We start from the raw sequence: 19,391 nt of genomic DNA, 5'->3' as shown, positions 1-19,391 counted from the left end.
GTTGTTTGTTGTTCACCTATCTCTGGAAATACAGGTATCACATGAGCTGCCAAGTGGCAGGGGAGGGTTGGTTGTTGGAAAGAGAACCCTTTTCCTTTTGATTAATTCATGTGTTGAAATGTACGTCGTTGGTAATTAAAAAAAAAATGAAGGGGAAAGAAAAAAGCTATTTGCTTGTGACAATCGGCAGTATTCCATTGGTTCATGTTTGTCTAGGAACTGACCATATCCTGGTAGTCTCTAGCAGAATGCTTCTTCTTCTTCTTCTCTGCTCCTAAATTATCCATCACTAGGTACGGCAGATTGTTATGTACAGGTCTAAAATGTAAGAGTGTAGTTCAGCTGTTGTAAGCTATTTGTCATCAAGTATTGTAAAGCTGCATCTACTAGATTTGATGCAGGCCTGCCTTGGTTGCTGCTGCTGCTACTACTACTACTACTACGACTACTTGTGCTGCTGCTGCTGCTAGTCAAATCAATATGCCCATCATTACGTCAGACTTGAGAAAATCTTGCCAACTGCAGCAGCATTACTCATAAGGGGCTTCTGTTTGTCAGGCTGCAGCTATCCAGCTACATCACTGGAATACTTTATAGGATATATTACACTGAGATGTTCAGCTACCGGACTCTCGTCGCCGTGACTGCCTCTTGCTAAACCTCCCGTACTCTATTTCAGCTGGACCGAAGGAAGACTAAAAGTGAATAGTTATTAGTGCCTTCAGTGTGACTGCTTCCTTTTAACTAAAGACATGTCTGCAGGTAAGAACAGCTTTCTATTACTTTATATTATCTTTAACATTTTTTATAACATATAACCAAATTTTTTTCCTTTGACTAAAGAACGGCTGTTTATTATTTTGACTGATTTAAGACACTTGTTTTACTAAATGTGAGATCATCTACTGTCAGTGGTTGTTTTATTTTTATTTTTTAGTTCAATCTGTCAGTCTGGGTGTGTTTGTATATTTTTCAATGATCAATTTCCTATGATTTCATTCAACCAAAGCCATGTTATTAACATAAAATATTCACTTTTCTCAACCTATTCTTCTCATCTGTCCTTTTTCTTCTTTCTCACCTGTCTATTTTCCCCCCATTTCATTCATTCCCTATCCTTTTTTCATTTCTAGTTTCTCTTTCATCTTTTTCTTCTCATTCCTACTTCTCTTTCTTTACCTATTTTCCTTTCTTCTTTTTCATCTGTTTTCTCTTTCTTGACTAATCTCCTAAATTAACTGGTTGTCATTTTTAAAATTTTAAATGACTAACACTTTTCATTTTCAGCTACTAACCCTTAAACACAATCATTGTTTTAGCCATAATCCATTCTCATGTTGCATTAAATCTTTCTAATCCACTTGTTAAACCCTTTCTGTTAGTCCCCTCCTTCTGTAAAAGAGAGATGGCAGGTTCTTCATTTCTCCCTCTTGCAAATTTCCATTCCAACTGCAGTAAGCAGCAAGTCTTGAAATAGATTCACCACTGTCTGTCGGTGCTAAGGAATGGTTTTATTGATTTCATGTGGCTAGGAGTATCTCTAGTCTGCAGCTTATCAAGAAATACCATTGTGGATGGTGAATACTGATTGTCACCCTGCCGCGGCGGCTATCTTCTCCCTCATTCTTACCATTAACCGGCTTCATCAAGAAATCTATTCAGAAAAAAATATTTAGCAGCTTAGTTCATTAGCCACACAATTGCCTTTATTAATTAAAGCCTAGGTGTGAATAGGATTTGAAGAAAATACGTATATATATATATATATATATATATATATATTGAAAAAATAAAATAAATGACATGCATTTGAAATATGTTAAATTTAAGATTATAATCTTTTTTCAGCTTCTGATATTAAGGGTGGGAAACGGTTAAGAGATTGTTGTTGCTTGCTTTGTTTTTTGTTTTTTTTTCACTTTTTCTCCATATGTGTGTGTGCGCGTGCGAAGGTGTATATATGTGTGTACGTTTGTGCATGCAAAGGTGTGTGCGCGCGTGCAAAGGGATATGTGTGTGTGTATATTAATATATATTTATGTGTGTGCGTAATTGATAGCTTCTTGGCTTTTTAACTGACTCATTACTAATCAGCTTGATTGGTATGGCAGTCCACACCCACCTCTGTGTGTATCTTTTGTGTGACTTGAAATTTTATATTTTTTCATCTCAAAATAATTCAGTGTTATTTTTTTTGTTCATTTTTTTCTTGTGAATGTTTTTTCTCTCTCTGTGTATGTGTAAAATTTCAGTCAAAGCTTTCGAGGTGCTTTCTTTATTTGATCAAAAAACTGTTTCTTTCTAAACCTAACAAACTTCTAACAATGATGATGAAGAAGATAATAATAATAATTCAGGTGTAACAGTTGTCATTTCGATAACTTAACCTACTGCTACCTGCCTTTCATTTATTATTTATTATAGTCATTGCTTCCTTCTCTCTCTCTCTCTCTCTCTCTCTCTCTCTCTCTCTCATGTGAAGCTTCTCTCCACTTTGCTTGCTACAGCCTTCCCTTAACGAGCATTTCTGTATCTACTCTACTCGGGTGAATTAGCTTACTGTTCAATAAATCTAGAAAAATCCTTATTCACTAATGATATTAAGTTCTCAAAGAACTGATCCTTGTCTTAAGAGCAGTGTATTATTATTATTATTATTCTACCTGGTGTCATTCACTGCAGCCAGGTAGTGGCAGCGCTTCATCTCATTGAGCCGAACCTCTTGTAACGTCGTCAGAAACTTTCATGTTTCAGTGAAGTAGCTCCTCTACTCGTTAATTTCTATTGATGATGATAACGACAATCGATGTAGTGCTGAGAAAAGAAGAAATTTTGCCAGTGCGAATCACTAATTAGGAAGGAACGTGATTTTTGCCAGATCTTTCGGTTTTTCTCAAATCATTTTGTGAGGCTTTTTTTTTTTAGTTTTTTTAGTTTTCTTTTCTTAAATGATTAAAACTGATGTTTTAATTTGGGTATTTAAAATATTTTTCAGTGGCGTTTTTTCTACTATTATTTTTTTTTTTACTTCAGTGGAAACATTAAAACGAGAAGCTCATTAGTTTAATTTTAAATAGAAAAAACGTGATTAGAAGAATTTGTATTTTGTTTGTATTTAAGATTTAAAGTTATTAACTCTCTTTCTCTCTCTCTCTCTGTCTTTCTTTCTCTCCCCCTACCCCTGTGTCTAACTTCTAAAAAAATTATTCCTTGCCCTGATAACCGAAGCTGGTTTCTTCTGAATGACACAGACCCCACCCAGCCATTTGCTATATTAAAAGATGCATTTGGTTCTGATCTATCTCTCTCTCTCTCTTTTGCCCTTCATTCTCTCACAGTTCTGCATTTTTATAAGAAACTTGCACATTTGGCTTACCATTTCTCTCAAGAAATTAAGCCTTCATTAGCTTTTTTTTTTGCCTCCCCCACTCTTGTCTTGATATCTGAAACATATTACATACATACATATATATATTTCTCTTCTCTTTTTTAAAACCTTTTTCTTTCTTTTGCCTTTTCCTAATCCTATGATTATGCCTCTCTATTTATTTAATGGTGTTTTTTCCTGCAGTCTGCAAGTGGATAAGTGGTTTCTGTATATGGGAAAATCACAAAAAAATTCAGCATCAAGTCCATCCTGATCAGCAACCATTTGATGCCCTTATAATATGGAGAGGTAGAGTTAAGATGTCAGCTTTTAGCCTCCGTCTCCATCGTTTTAGTTGCAACTTTTTTTATTTTTGAAACTTCATATCGATGTTGTCCACTTATGGCACCAGTTCCCATAATTTTCGTGAAACGTTTGTCATTAGTTCCATGGCCAGTCCATTGCACGATTTAATTTTTCTGTGTGTGTTTTAAATATCATTTATATTCAGTTCCTATTTTAGCATTGCATTTTACCATTTTTGATTCTTGCATGTCCTCTTGTTTTTCAGTTTCATTTACCTTTAAGTTCCTAATTAACACTTTCTCCCGTCCCCATCTCTCCTATCTTGTCTCTCTCCTGAATTCACTCTGGTTTGAAAAATTCCACACTCTCCATCAACTGTTGCACTTTTTTTCCTGCTTCTTTAGTGACCCTTAGTCCCACCACACGTCCATTTTAAGAGATAAGTGTAAAACCCCTTGTTTTACATATGAAAATCTCAGTGCTTTTATAGTTGACCGAATAGTGTGGCTTCGTTTTTTTCTTCTATCTGAAATATTTGTAGAATGGCGAAAAGGTGAAAAAGTTTTCGCTTGACCAACATTAAAAAAGAAATGAAACCAAAAAAAAAAAGGCCCTCAAACAAAAATTAGCAAGAGCCACAAAAACTGGATTTTTTTAATCTTGTAGAATAAGGGATACATTGTTAATCCCTGAGTTTGTTCTGCTAGATTTTAATCCCTTGACAGCATGTAGCAACTTAAAGAGCGTGATAACAGTATTTCACTGATATTTGTTGTTGCTGGAAACCAAATTAAGTTAAAACTATCTGTATGCACGCACACACACACACATACACACACAAACATATGCATACACACACACACACACACTGGTATATAGCTACATGAAATGGCTCTCTCTTTGAGTGTGGTGCAGTATACAATTTGCACTGACACCAATAATGATAATTAAACGTACTAAATACGACTCTCTGGCCTCACCCATTATTTTCCTCCCCACTCACATCTGTCATAACCCAATCCTCCTGTTGTTGGCTATTTCAACTAGATACTTGCACATAGTCTTAAATGTTTGCTATTTTGCCAGTAATTTTTTTCTTTGAAACAAAAAAAAAAAAAAGACCCCCCAATAAAACAATTCTTCTTTCAGAAACCTGCGAAATTATATTTAAAAAAAAAAAATTCTGTTCCTGTTTGCTATTAAATTTTAGATTAGTCTTCTAATTTTTCCATCTGTAGCGCTGCCTTTTTTTTTTCTTTCTTTCTTTTTGCTGTAATCAAATCTTCATTGTAATAATACTGAAAATATTGATGACTTTTTGGATTAGAGCTGAGTGGCCGCTTAATACCTTTGTGACTGAATCTGAATAGATTCATGAACATGAGTCATGCTCTTAAGCTCGTATCATCATACACTGTTGAACTAAACCTTAATCCAGAAAAATCTTATATCTAGTGTTTCCCTAATATATCTTGATTATTTTATATATATATATTTTTTCCCCTCTGAATACATGATGTTTTCTTAATTTACATCATGGTTTCAATATATTTTTCTGTTCGTTATAATCCAATGATTTCTTGTGTTCGCATTTTGATGATGACGATGACCTCATAAGTGTGGTCATCGGAAGGCTTGTTTTGTCTTTTTTAAGCAGACCTGGACAACTTAGGTATTTAATAATTTTAATAACAGTCATAACGAATAAAGAAATTAATGTCGTCGTTTAAATGATTCGCTTTAACTAAAAGAATTGCATAAATTAATTTGAAACAATCTGGTTCATTGCAGTAAAGTGGTTATATACAAGTGTGTAATTAGATTCTTATAGATTGATTTAGATATGTATTTAGCATTATTTGTGTGTGTTTTACAGCCATATGTTGAAAAACTGCTTCTTGTCTGATGACCAATGTTAAGCACCAGTTTGCCTAATTAGTGCTTAGCTGGGTAACTATTTGGGAAAGCATAAGTGAGGGTACTGTGAAGAAAGCCTTTAGTTTTTAATAGCAATACTCTGGCATGGCTGCAGTCTATGGCGCAAACACATATACATACATTTGTGCGTGTGGATATATATATATATATATATATATGTATGTATGTTGACCTGCTCGTTTAGCCAGCAGGGTGTCGTCATTTGAAGGCTAAAACAATGTGAAGCGCATTGTGACCAGCGATGTGTAGCAACATCTGATAGCCTGGTCGGTCACGTGATATATGTATGTATAGGCACAAGTATGGCAGTGTATTGAAGGAGTGTGCTTCCCAACCATATGGTTTCAGGTTCAGTCCTGTTCCATGGCACCTTGCTGAAGTGTCTTCTATAGGTCCTGGATGACCAAAGCCTTGTGAGTGGATTTGGTAGATGGAAACTGAAAGATGTCCGTTGTATATGTCTCTGCTCTGACTCCTTGCAGTAGTCCTGAGTATGTGCCAGCATCGTACAAGCAGTGTTGTTCCTTTTCAGTCTACCATAGGAACATGTCCAGCCTTGAGGAAATATTTTCTTACTTGGAAATGAGTGAGGGTTGGCAACAGGATGGGCATCTGGCTTAAAGGATTGACCGCAATGAATTCTGCACAAGCATGGAAATATGGATGTGCATACATATATCTGTGTGTGTGTGTGTGTGTGAATAGACACACACACACACACACACACACACTGGTATAGCTCCTGTGAACCATCCTACTCATACATGGATGTTAAACAATGATGATCATACACTTTTGTTAGGTCCTCTATATTTTTATATTGGTGGTGATATTTGTGTGTGTGTGTGTATTGATTAATCAAAGCATCACAGTTCATATAGACGGTGGTGTTTGTGTGCTGTCCTCTATGAGACCATATCTGCGCTGTTCATTTCCAGTGAATTGAAGGAATCGTCTTGGAGACATGACATTCGGCAACAGAAAGAGTATCTGGCCGTGGAAAAAGTCTGCCTTACAAGCATGTAAATGTAGACCACAACACAATGATGATGTAGCTATATACACACATGTACACACATTTATTGGCTGTACGTGGACAGGCATGGCTGTGTGGTTAAGTTTGTCTCAGCCACATGGTCTCAGGTTCAGTCTCATTGTGGGGTACCTTGAGCAAATGTCTTCTATAGCCCTGGGCCAACCAAACCTCCTAAGTGGATTTGGAAAACAGAAAATGGGAGAAGCCCATTGCACATGTATTTGTGTGGTGTGCGTGTGTGTGTCACTGTCACCTCGTCACCCGATAGTTGCAAACAAGTGTCACTTTCAGCAATGTTCATTTCCAGTTTTCTATGAAAAACTTGTCTAGTCATGAGGGAATGTTACCTTTGAAACAGTTGAGGGTTGGTCGCAAGAAGGGCAGCTAACTGTAGAGAATCTGCTACAGTGAATTCTGTATGACCCATGTGAACATGGCAAAAAAGGGCATTAAAATGATATTATACACATACATGTGTATGTGTTTGTATATATACACATGTACATACATACATACATACATGAATATTGAACACTGAGAATGTATGCTCAATACTGCATTGGTAGTTAAAAGATTCTTTGTGTATTAAGGCTACCATTGGTTTCATGTTTAGAAATACTTAACAATTATCTAGCCTTTCACATGAAATTGCATGGCATCTTGGGCAAGTGACTTGTACTATAGTCTTGGGCTGACCAAAGCATTGTATTTGTCCCCTACCACTGCTTGCCAACCGGTGTTGATGTGTTTATATCCTTGTAACTTAGTGGTTTGGCAAAAGAGACCTATCTGTCTATGTCTAATGTGAAGCTATGACAATGGCTGTGCTGATGTTGCCTTTTGAGACGGGAACATCTACAATGCTATTTTATTTCCAGATGGAAAAATAATCCTAAATTCTGCTCCCCATTTCCATTTGGAGTCAGTCCTAATCACTGTAAGGTGTTGCTTTGCCTTACCTTGAAGTAAAGATCATCATCATTGTTTAACGTCTGCTTTCCATGCTAGCATGGGTTGGACGATTTGACTGAGGACTGGCAAACCAGATGGCTGCACCAGGCTCCATCAAGAATTAATCTAGTGCAAGATTTGGTACACCTGTATTGATTGTGTATATGTACACCTGTAATGATTGTGTGTATGTGTATGCTTTTAATTGTATAGCTTCAGGTATTAAGTTGTTCTGAGTTCAGGGTTGAAAGTGAGTTTAGTTGACTGTAAATTTGATAATTAATTTAATTAAAATATTTACCATAAAAATTGCTGTCAGTTCTTTCTGAAGTCCTAATTAACCGGTGAAAAAAATGTTGTGGTTGTTTTACTATAGTGTTGCTGTTTTCTTTATAGAAAAGGCCAAAGAAAGTACTGGTGGTGTTGCTTATGAAGTTATTTTGAAGCCTGCATCAAATTATACCCCTCATAAGCCTGGATCTCCTCCCAAGGAGACTCGGTCTCTCACCCAGGAGGCTATTGCTGATAAGTTAAAGAAAGCTCAGGAGAGAAGAGAGGTAATGTATCAATCTGTCTATCTCTATCTGTGTACTTCACTCCCTCTCTCCCTCTCTGTATCGTGCTTGTATGTTATTGTCAAATTGGCTTCAGAATTATGCATACATGTATGTACATGTATTTAGGGTAGACATAGTCTAGTACTGTTTTAATGAAAAAGGCTCAATTTCTGCGTTTTCATTTGTAGATCTTTAGAGTAACTACAGAGGTGCTTGTAGCAATAGTTAATCTAGCATGGGCCCCCAAACTTTTTAGTTTGGAATCCTTGACCCCCTCATCGACTCCAAGGCATGTACAAAAAAATAATTAAATAGATGTGCATTTATCGACCCTTTGAATAGTCACCATCTACCCTCAGGGGTCAATATTGATGACTTTGGAGATCCCTGATCTAGCAGGTCATGTAAAACCTGCAAATGTTCCTTTTATGCAAATTAATTTTCAGAATTTTATGTCCAGGTGTCTTTGGATGATTGAGTCAGTGTACTACTGCAGAAAGAGATGTGTTTGGACTTTTTGTTAATGACAACTTGGAGCATTCATATTATCTTCTGACATACTTGGATGTTTGCATTTTTCATACTTCATCCTTTAAAGAACCAGTTTAGTATTTCCATATAATCTGTTGAGAAATAATGCTTTGTTTCAATTGATTTTGGAAATGAAACTTTGAAATTAACTTTGTTATTATTAAGCCCTGGGGTCAATGTAGACTAACTTTTTCCCCTAAAATTTCTGGCCTTGTGCCTATACTGGAAAGAATTATCAAGCTGGTGTTTAGAACATGAATTTAACAGATGTTTGATGGAAGAAGACATTGGCTTGAAACAAGTTTGTGTCACAGAACCAAGTGTGGGCTCCAGTGGATTGCCATCAGAGGCATTAATTAAATTTGTTCGTTAGATTACGTATTATCTGCTGTCTCTTCTTGGAATTTCCTCTCAAACTTATGTTGCATTTCATTGTGTGTTGTTTCCTTGGATTCACCAGATACTTATTGTTACACACTACCCTACTTTGTCCTGGAGTTGCGTTAAGAAAAACACAATTGAGCTATTTTTAATAAAATCGTTTTTCATTTGATGTCCACTTGTGTGTATGTGTCTGTATATATAAAACTTTTCTCTTTCACCCTCTTCCTATACTTTCATATTTTTGTTCTGATGAAGGACTAACTTCTGAAACGTCAGAACTCCTTTTTAAGTCTTAAGCTAATACAGCCTATATATTTTTGTCCTTCTTGTGTTGTCTTTCATATTTTCTTCATTACTTCTGTATTACATAGTGTGCGTGTGTGGTATGCACACACGATTAATAAACTGGATTCAACCAGGATACTGCCTCTATACCTAAATATCTAGCTTTTTTATTGCTAGAACCATTTAGCTTTACATAATAGTAGTTTCACTAAGCTTTTTGGTTCCTGTTTATAACTATTTTAATTACCTACAATTAGCCCTTTGATTACAATGTCATTAAAATAGCTTTAATAATTAGTGCAAAAGTTGGCTGATGGGTTAGTAAGCTATGTAATGACATTAACGATGTATCATTAATGTCATTAAAATGTAATATATTTTAGATGCTAAATCACGTGGTTTGGTCTCCTAGTTTTTTTTTGTTTTTTTTTCCCCTCTTTTTGTGGTGCTGGGATGGACTTTCCTTTACAGCTGCCATCTTGTTCATTGATTTTGTACATTGGCACAGCTTTCTGACTCTTGAGACTCTCCTCCACTGCAGTGACATTGTTGCTTATCTATGGATTATCTTACCACATTGGAACTACAAGGAAAAAAAAAAAAAAAAAAAAAAAAAAGGATTACTTTTGTCTATATTCTTTCTGGATTAATACTATTGCTGCTAAAATCCCTTTGCATCTGGATATTCTTTCAAATTACCGTTATTGGAATATTTACTTCATGGATTTGTCTGAGCATTTTCAATTGGTGCTTGCCTTCAAATGTGAATCATATTGGACAACATTGGCTTAGCTTCTTATGGATTTTCACACATACACACACACACACACACACACACACACACACCACACACACACACACACACACACATAAACGTGCATGTACTGGAGATGTTTTTCCCAGGCAAATGATTTGGTCTGTGACCGTTGAAACTAAAACCATTGCAGCCTGGAAGATGCATATAAGCCCTTTAAAAACAGAAAAAACTGTCGATTGACTTAAATATTTGGTGTCAAAACTGTTGTCCCACTGACTGCAACCTGGTCACTGACATGACTTCTTGTGGATATATAATGGTGAAAAATCCCATTTGTTAAGAAAAAATGTGTATAAATAGGAAGTCTACATCAAACTGCTGTCATATCAATGTTTATCGACTATCCATTTAAGGTTGTAATATTCCCTGCACTAAACAATGGGAATATGTAAAGACTGATGTGTAATCCCAGAACATCCTTTATTTCCTGCCACAGTTTTCCCTCTTTCCCCTCCTCCATCCACTTTGGTCTTGTAAATTATTTATATTGGTCATAAAGCTCAACTGATTGATTTTCTTCATAATGTAGTCTTACTCTGGTGAGACTATTAACTTGACAATCTAATTAATATTGGCACTGGGAGTGAGCCTTTTGTGTTCAGGTTACTCTATCAAATGAAATGCTTATTTATTCACATAGTTTTCAATTCATCATGCATTATCTCATAGCTTTGAGATTTAGATGATGATTGCTTTTTATTAGAATAACATTGTAGGGTAGGTATGAGAGGTCAGATCTGGTTGGTTTTGAACATAAAAAGGTAGAATATTTGGGCCAGGTATAGCCATTTTAAATGCTAAAGGGTTAACCTTTTTCTTACCCTATTTCTGTTGAAATACACTCTTTGTTTCAGTTAATTTTAAAATGAAGAATTTAGTAAAATATCTTTGTCATTATTAAAACTGATGTCTGGAAAATAAAATGTGAAAATTTGATGAAAGAAAGTTTTAGTTTAGATCATAGTCTGTCTCATAGAACCAAAGGTGATTTCAGGCAGTTTAGTCTCAAAAGGCCTCTTGTTGGAAGAAATGGAAATATCAGGAGTCTTCAGGTACAACCACATATATATCCATTTCAAACTGGAATGTAACTTGAAATGCAACCAAAAACTAAAGCATATCAAGTCATTTGAAGCTTGCCAATTTTATTTACGTCATATTTTGAAGAGGGTGAGATTTATCTGGAGAAGTTTTAACTGTTTAATTGAGGAAAGAACTGTAACTATTATGTGGCAAATCTGACGAATATGGCTGCCATCATATCTTCTTGTTCTAAGCCAAGCGAATTCAACATTGTAATAAATGAAATAGTGTTGGATTAAAATAATACCCTTAGTAAATACATGAACTTTTTTGATACCTTATTTTAAATTGTGCCACCGTTTCAATAAAATTTCGAAATAATGAAGAATCTATCAAAAAAAAAAAAGTCCTAATTAAGCTGATGTTTAAAATGTAAATTAATGGGAAATTTTGATGGAGAGTTTAAATTTTAGATCTTAGATCAACAAGTCTGTATCTTAGAACCAAGGATCAGTCTCTGGTGGGTTGGTATCAAAATGGTGACATGGAATGTAAATGTTGGTTGATGCTTCTGTGAATTGACTTCGTTTTTTCTAAGTCACAAGTTTTAGGTACATAGTTGTAGTGCTGTAACTGAGTAAGTCTATGTAGATATTAGTGAAAGCAGTGTAACTGAGTAATATCGATGTATGTAGTAGTGAATACAGTAATTGGGTATACTTGAGTGAATTAGTGACTGAGTAATATCTATGTGCATATTACACTGAGTACATATGCATGTGTAATACTGTTTCACAGTGCATTGTGTAACCATTTCTAATAAATACCACCCTTCTGAAGAGATGAGTCTCTGCTTTATTCCACCGAAGTTCACCATTTCCAGTTCAATTCATGCAAGCATGGAACTGATTCTGTCAATTCTTGTGGATATTTTGATGTATATTATAGTCTGTCAGAAATGATGCCAAACAGAATTTCCCATGATCAGCATTTCATATTTATTATTATAATAATAATAATAATAATTGTGTACAGTGCTCAGGTGCACTACAACTCATCTAAAGTGTATATATAATCAGGTGTAGTTTCGGCGGATTTCGGAAAGCATGAGGGCCTTAAAGGATGCAGTGTCATGGCAATCAACAACTGATGCAGGCAGTTTATTCCATGCTTCAGCAACTCTGAGCGTGAAAAAATGTTTCCGAAAGTCTGGCAAAGTTTTTCAGTTGTATTTCTAAATAGCAAGTTGATATGTGTGCAAAAACATAAAAGCATGTAAAACATACTCACGTACTTGTATACAGTGGTTTAACGTCTTACGCATAAATTTATACTTTCATTCTTCTGCAGTTGGCTCTTCTGTACTTCATGAGGTTTTTCTTTCCATTTTCTAGTCTCTAGAAACCCAGAGATTGGAACAACTGCAGAAAGAAAGAGAACGAGCACAGCAAGTTCTTCAGAAAGCTCAAGAAGAAAACAACACCTTTTCCAAATCTACAAAAGAAAAACTTCGCAGGAGTTTGGAATTAAATAAGGAAAACAGAGAAGCTCAGATTAAGGCATTACAAGATCGTCTTCGGGAACATGTAAGTCAAGTGTTTTTTTAATTTTGCGATGGGAAATTTTGTGGAAAATTTTGTAGATTTGTAAAACCCAGTTCTTCTAATGACTTACAAAACCAAAAATGAATAATAGCAAGAATTTAAGAGTTCTCTCCCTTACATTAAGGGGGGATGTCTCAATTCTGTTGAAAATGAATGTAAACAAGGTTAGTACAACTCTTGTTATATCATACATCTCTGGACTGGTTGATTGACCAGTGCAGTTTCATTTGGTACTACGTCTTATGGGAAATTAAGATTCAGCTGATAACTTCTTTGAAGTGATTGGGGGAAGGGGAAAGTAATCCTGTAATCCTTTGCCCCCCCCCCCCCCAACCTGAAGTCTTAACTTGACGGCAAGCATTTTTTTAATGCTTGTTTAGAGGGGGGAAGATTCACTAGGAAACAGTTTTTTCTCACCCCCTGTTAAGAGTGGTGGGTTGTGATTCTTGTTAACTTGTTAGCAATTTTTTTTTTTTTTTTACCATATTTCCCATTAGAACCCGTCCACTAATTTTCTTTTTTTTTTTTTTCCCACCATTTGTCATTATACAACATTGCTTTATTACCATTATACCAAAAATTAAAAGAATAAAATTGGTACTTAGGCTCTTTTGATTCCTTTTTTTGAAGTGTTCCTCTCAAGTAGCTGTTGCTAAGAAGAGCCACTTGACTTTTGTAAGAAACTGTGTTGTTAACCATTTTTTGTTGATGTAATAATTCCACTAATGTTTACTCTTTGGTACCACTTTTGGGGGCTGAAATATCAATGGAGAATAGACACGGACTAAAAATAACCTGAAATGAAATATGTCAAAGACTTCATAAGTGATGCTATTTTGTTTTGAAATGAAGTAAGTTTCTGGAAGATTGCTACGGTGCCATTTGTTGGTTAGTATTGTAATACTGTCGAGATATTGTAGTATAAAGGGATTAGATATAAAAGGGGTTGATACTGCATGTTGTTAGCAATAAAGGGACTCAATATATAAGCATTGTTCTTTATATTGTTGGGACTTTACAAATAAAGGGGTTCAGTATAAAACGAGTTGATGCTATATACTGTTGATATATTGTCGTATAAAGGGGTTTGAAGAAAGGGTTTGTATTGTATACTGTTAGGAGGATATTGTAGTATAAAGGGGTTTAATATTTGAAAAGGTTTGCTCTTTAATACTGTTGATAGAATGTTAAGAGCTGGTGCTTTATATTGTCAATATAGTATTAGGAGTTGAGTTAAAAGGGGTTCATATAGTATTAAGGGGTTTGGTATAAAAAAAGGTTGGTTCTTAATACTCTTGATAAAGTGTTAAAGGGTTTTGATATTGCTATTTCTCATGTTGTATGTTTGGTTATTTTAACTGAACTCTCTGTGGTGGTGGGCAGGAAAATAAACCATGTGTCTCTTTAAAGTGTTGAAACAATCGTCTCTGTCCAGAGAATGGCGTAGAATACATGTGACTACTTTTATGTTTAGCGTAAGAAGGTATCTGACGCATGCAAGAATAGTGAAATGGTGTCCAAAGACCTGGAGGAAAAGATAAATCAAAAATTTGAGAAATATGATCAGAACAGGAGAGCCCAGATGCAATTGTTGCTCGATCGCCTCAGGGAGCACGTGAGTGTCACTAGGCCAACCAGCTGTCTTTATTTTATTTTGTTTTTAGTTTAATTGCTTTTTACCCCGATCACTTTTTGTAGTTTTATTTATTTTTTAAATTTTATTTTAAAATTATTTAAAAAAAAAAAAATTTTCTGTTGGTGCAAATCATTGAGTAATACTGGAATAAAATAAACTTGGAAATTATATTGACCTGTCGAATTAACTGTGGACCCTTGAAAATCTGGTGCTAAGGGGTGCACTATCTGCTTTAGGGGCTATTTTCTCAAATGGAACTAGCCAGAAGTTGTTCTTTAAATTCTGACATGGCAACAAACACACTGACTTTTTTATTATTGTATTTCTGTTGAAATACACTGACTTAGTTTCATTTAATTTTGATACTAATGAATTTAGTAAAATAACTGTCATTATTAATTTGTTGTTTGAAACACAGATCAAACTGACTAAATCTGGCTAAATATTTCAATTGACCTGAAATTTTAGTTGGTGTAGAATGCGGGCAAAGTTGGTGACATATTTAAAAAAAGCACCTTTTGTGTGAGTGCTTTTGATTTCAGCACTGAAGAACAAGCATCTTACATAATGTTATGATGCTTTCTATGTCTTCAAAGTTCTCTGTTTTAATGCTGTTAGACTTTATTAGCTTCAAAGGGAAACGTGAGGTAGTTTTCAATAACTACTTCTGGAATTGCCTGATAATTCTCTGTCTTTCATTTGGAGAAGAATTTATCTTCTGAGATGAAACAAGAGACTTAAATTAATCTTATGGAAAGCCTGAAATACATTGTGTGCTTGCAGGTATTCACAGTCGCACAAAACTTTATCTAAATATATATTACAATGTGTGTGTGTGAATCACTATACACACACATATCTGACCAGTTTAAAACTCTGTTTCCTTTCTTAGAATTGAGCATAGTGTTCAGAACGACTTTCAGTTTAACTGAGCTGCCTTACGAGGGACAGATTCCTTGCCTGGCTTTACTGTAAACAAATTGGATTTGGCAGTTTATGAGCATGTAAATTTGTTTAAGATGCCTGGTACAAAGTCTGGAACAAGTTTCTCTCAATGTGTTAAACATAGATCTGGAGAGTCAGTTACAACCATGAAGCTTCTCTATGCAGCTCTTACTTATTATAAACAATGTTTAAATATACAACAGTGAAATCTAGGGCAAAATGAATGCTTAATTGGGTTCTCTCTTAATGTCATGTTTAATAACAGTTTCTTGGTCATTGTAAACTGAGAATCTGGGTTAATTAAAATAAACCCGGTCATTATACAAGGCCTATCTACCAATTCAGTGCAAACAAAAAAAATTGGTATTTTCCAGTATTTACTTATGAAAAATACTTTTGCTTCGAATTTCTTTTTATTTGATTTTTGTATTTTTTGTGCACATGCATGTTCCATTGCCAAAGTTTATTTGATGCTGCTGTTGGTGAAAAGCCTCCTAACGACATTTCCATTGCCCCCTATTTTCTAATAACGAATCTCAGTAATTATCATGACTATTGTCAACCAATTCACGGATCTAAAAGAATGCCATCCCCTTCTCAAACATTTTTACCAACGTTACAAAAACAGCAGCAGCAGCATGGTTTACCGAAATAAACTTCTGGTTCTTCCCACTCCCCCCTCCTTAAAAGTTCATGTTCATTCTTTAGCAATTCTGATTGGTTTGTAATTCCTCAGATCCTCTGTTTTTTTTCCCACCTCCACTGTTTTTCTGCTAGTCTTGCATCACCAAAGTTCTTTCTTTAAATTACCATCGTTGAAAAACTTTTTTTATTTCCCAACCCCCCCTCACAGCACCAAGTTTCTCCGGCTTTTTTGTTTTGACCAAACAAAATCTCTGCTAGTCTTAGGAATGTCTATATATATATATATTTTTTTTTTTTTGTATAATTCTTCAGTTACTCAACTCTATTATATATTTTTTCATTTAATTGGCTTCAGTTTTTTTTTCCCTTCCCTTCCTCAGACTGTTCAGTAATTATCTGATAGACAGATTTAAGGGTTTATCTGAGATAACCCTTACAATCTGAATGTCTATGCCTTCAGATTTTGAATACCCATTAGACTAATTGGTCTGTTAATATTTTATTCCACAGCACCCTTGTATTATTATTATAATTATTATTATTATTTTCGTTGTTGTTGTCATTAGATATATTGTTCAATGCTACGCATTGAGCAATTAGTTGCTTCTTCTTAGATATCGCTTGTCACTTCGCAGCTGCGGAGTTCATAACTCTTGCAGCCTTCCCTGCTTATCTGTCACAATTAGCCATTTCTTGAATTTCCTTTGCATCTTGTTAAGCATGGTCCGTTCTAAATCCGACCACGGATTTTTCCATAATTTTACGTGGTTTCCTTGTAAACTATATTTCAAAAATTTTCACAATATTCTTTTAAACAGTCAAACTTTAAAGCTAATGGTGACTTCTTTCCTTTTTTATATTTTTTTTTTTGTCATAATTTAACTCTCTTTAAATTCCTTAATTAATTTAGACTTAATCATTTTCGATTCTTTGATCTTTCTTAAACATCTAATCTTCCAACATTTGAACATGAACTTTTATATATGTGTGCATGCCCCATTTTGCTTCATCACTTGTATATATAAAAAAAAATTAGTGAAAAATGAGCCATTTGTAGACAATCTGTGTATGTATGTATGTATGAATATATACATGTGCGTGCCTGTATGTATGTATGTATGTATGTATATATATATATATATATATATATTAGCTGAACAATCACAATTAATACAAATTATCAACACACAAATTCATATATATATATATATAATATATATATATATATATATATATATATATATATATATATATATATATATATATATATATATATGAATTGTGTGTTGATAATTTGTATCAACTGTGATTGTTCAGCTGTTGCTTGTTGTGACTGTTGGTGCTGTAAGTTACCGTATTTAGGCGGCAGATCTTCTGCAAATGGCTTGTTGATCTCTGATTGTGTTTGTTTGGTTGGCTGTCTTGTTATAACTAGTTGATCTGGGCTCTGTTCTCAACAGGACAAACATATTAAGGAGGTAAACAATGCTTGTGAGACAATGTACAAAACTTCTGGGGAGAAGATTGGTGAAAAGGTTTTCCAGAAAATGGATTCAGCTATCAAGAACAGAGAGGGAGTGATTAAAGCTATTCAGGACCGTCTTCAGGAACATGTAAGAACGCATGTGGACGATATTTTCATCCTTTTATTCTTATTCATAAGAAGAGTTCATCGTATCATTCATTGTCATTTTATATTTATCGTTATTGATTATCATTATTATTATTATTATTCTTATTATTATATTCATTATTTACTACGTTTATCTATCCTACATGTTTTGGTTTCCTAGTTAGAAAGCATGTTTCTTGTGCTCCGAATAATGCTCCATCAGTCACAAACACTCCCCAATTTATAATTACTACCCCTTCACCTCTGTTTTTATTATTTTTTGGGTGGTGGTGTGGGGGATCCAATATCAGCAATGGTAATATAATTGAGTTCTCTCTTGGACGAATACAGGTAAGAGGGACGTATGGCCCCTTTAATAGCTGAGCCAGAGACAGGTTTCTAAATAGAGTTTATTGGGTTCTGGGTATTTTTACAGCCCCCCGCTTCAATATGTAAATAGTTACATGGGAGGGTGCATGGCAGTGTACAATTTGTGCCTTTAATGCAGTTCTTTTGAATAGTTAATGTTAGCAGGGTATCTAGTGTTATCACCCTTAATACACATTCAGTTTCCAATGGGATTGGCTCAGTACTTTTGAAACATATTTGTTAAATTCCAGGGATTTAGTTCTAGAAACAGTGTTTTGTGGTTGGAATCTTTTTTTCATCATTTTTCTTTCTTTAGATCAGTTTTAGGGTTGTTAAAGATTTTAGGGTCTTGACTGATGTTGGAAATTATTGCGAGCTCATGAAACGCAGCTCACGGATTCGTTAACTGCCCTTCTAACGAGCGTTTTTTTTGTGTTTCTTTTTCAGGAAAAACGTATTGAAGAGGTGCGTAAAAACAAGTTGTCTGTCCATGAAGATGATGATAGCTACGAGTGTGTGGTTGACAACAGTTAATGTTGCTGGCATCCAAGCCACATGGCCGCAAGTGCTGTCTTCATTTGTGTTTGTGTCAAAATTTGCCTACTGGTGAAAAAAAAACATCATCCACTGTTGCTTTCTTCCTGTCCTAGGTTTCAGAAATGGCGCGTTAAGCATCTCTGCCATACAGAGTGATTGGCACAAAAAAAAATATTGCTTTTGATCTGGAAATTTTTTTTTTTTTAAATTCTCTCACTCGCTCTCTCTTCTCTCTCTCTCTCTCTTTCTATCTATCTACCCCCATCTTTTTTTTTTTTTTGGTTAAGAATTTCTGGTTAATTTACATGCTTAAGTCTTTTTGCTCGACATAATGTGTCTTCGTTTCTTCCTATTTACGTTTTTTTGATTTTGTTTTTCCTCTCTGCCGCCTCTTAACCTGCGAGAGAGAAAAACCCAAGAAAGAAACAAAAAAGAAATGAAAGAGACGAGATAAAAAATGGGATACATTTGTTGAAAAAGTTCTTGGCATTTTTAAAACAAAACCAGACCCCCTTTTTTCTTTCTTTCCCCCCCGAAAAATGTAAAAAAAATTTTTCCTCCCCATCCCCCGCCCCACTCCCCTGGAAAATATTTTTCTTTAAAGAATTTTTCTGTATTCTTACTGAGCCAGTACTATTGAATAAACGGGCTGTCCAACTGAACTAGAACCAATGACCAGAAATCTTTCAAACTTCCTTCATATATCAAAACTAAACCATCACAAAAAAAAAAAAAAAAAAAAAAAAAAAGCCATGCACCCCCCGTCTTGTTCTTCTTGTCGTTCTTCAAGATTGGCTTCTCCCGCCAGCCAGCTTTTCAATTCAACGTGCATTGGCTTTTTTTTTTTT

The 19,391-nt window shown here is 34.9% G+C and overlaps 1 protein-coding gene across 3 annotated transcripts in view; it reads left to right on the top strand.

Moving 5' to 3' along the window:
- LOC115223383 (stathmin) overlaps window positions 1-19,292 on the top strand; it is a 26,843-nt gene extending 7,551 nt beyond the window's left edge. The window contains exons 2-8 of one of the 3 annotated variants that reach the window (XM_029793890.2): window positions 680-762; window positions 3,572-3,676; window positions 7,995-8,155; window positions 12,590-12,781; window positions 14,274-14,414; window positions 17,486-17,638; window positions 18,454-19,292. In XM_029793890.2, coding sequence (XP_029649750.1) covers window positions 753-762; window positions 3,572-3,676; window positions 7,995-8,155; window positions 12,590-12,781; window positions 14,274-14,414; window positions 17,486-17,638; window positions 18,454-18,540 — 849 coding nt within the window. In that variant the 5' untranslated portion in view covers window positions 680-752 and the 3' untranslated portion in view covers window positions 18,541-19,292. Of the gene's footprint in view, window positions 1-489; window positions 763-3,571; window positions 3,677-7,994; window positions 8,156-12,589; window positions 12,782-14,273; window positions 14,415-17,485; window positions 17,639-18,453 lie in introns of those variants that run through there. The other 2 variants (XM_029793892.2, XM_029793891.2) reach the window with 2 other exon arrangements.
- Window positions 19,293-19,391: the final 99 nt, after the last annotated feature.

This window comes from Octopus sinensis, linkage group LG23 (genome assembly GCF_006345805.1).
Source record: "Octopus sinensis linkage group LG23, ASM634580v1, whole genome shotgun sequence".
Classification (NCBI taxonomy): domain Eukaryota; kingdom Metazoa; phylum Mollusca; class Cephalopoda; order Octopoda; family Octopodidae; genus Octopus; species Octopus sinensis.
The sequence above is the reverse complement of the archived record's forward strand: the minus strand, read 5'-3'. Positions and strand labels throughout refer to the sequence as shown.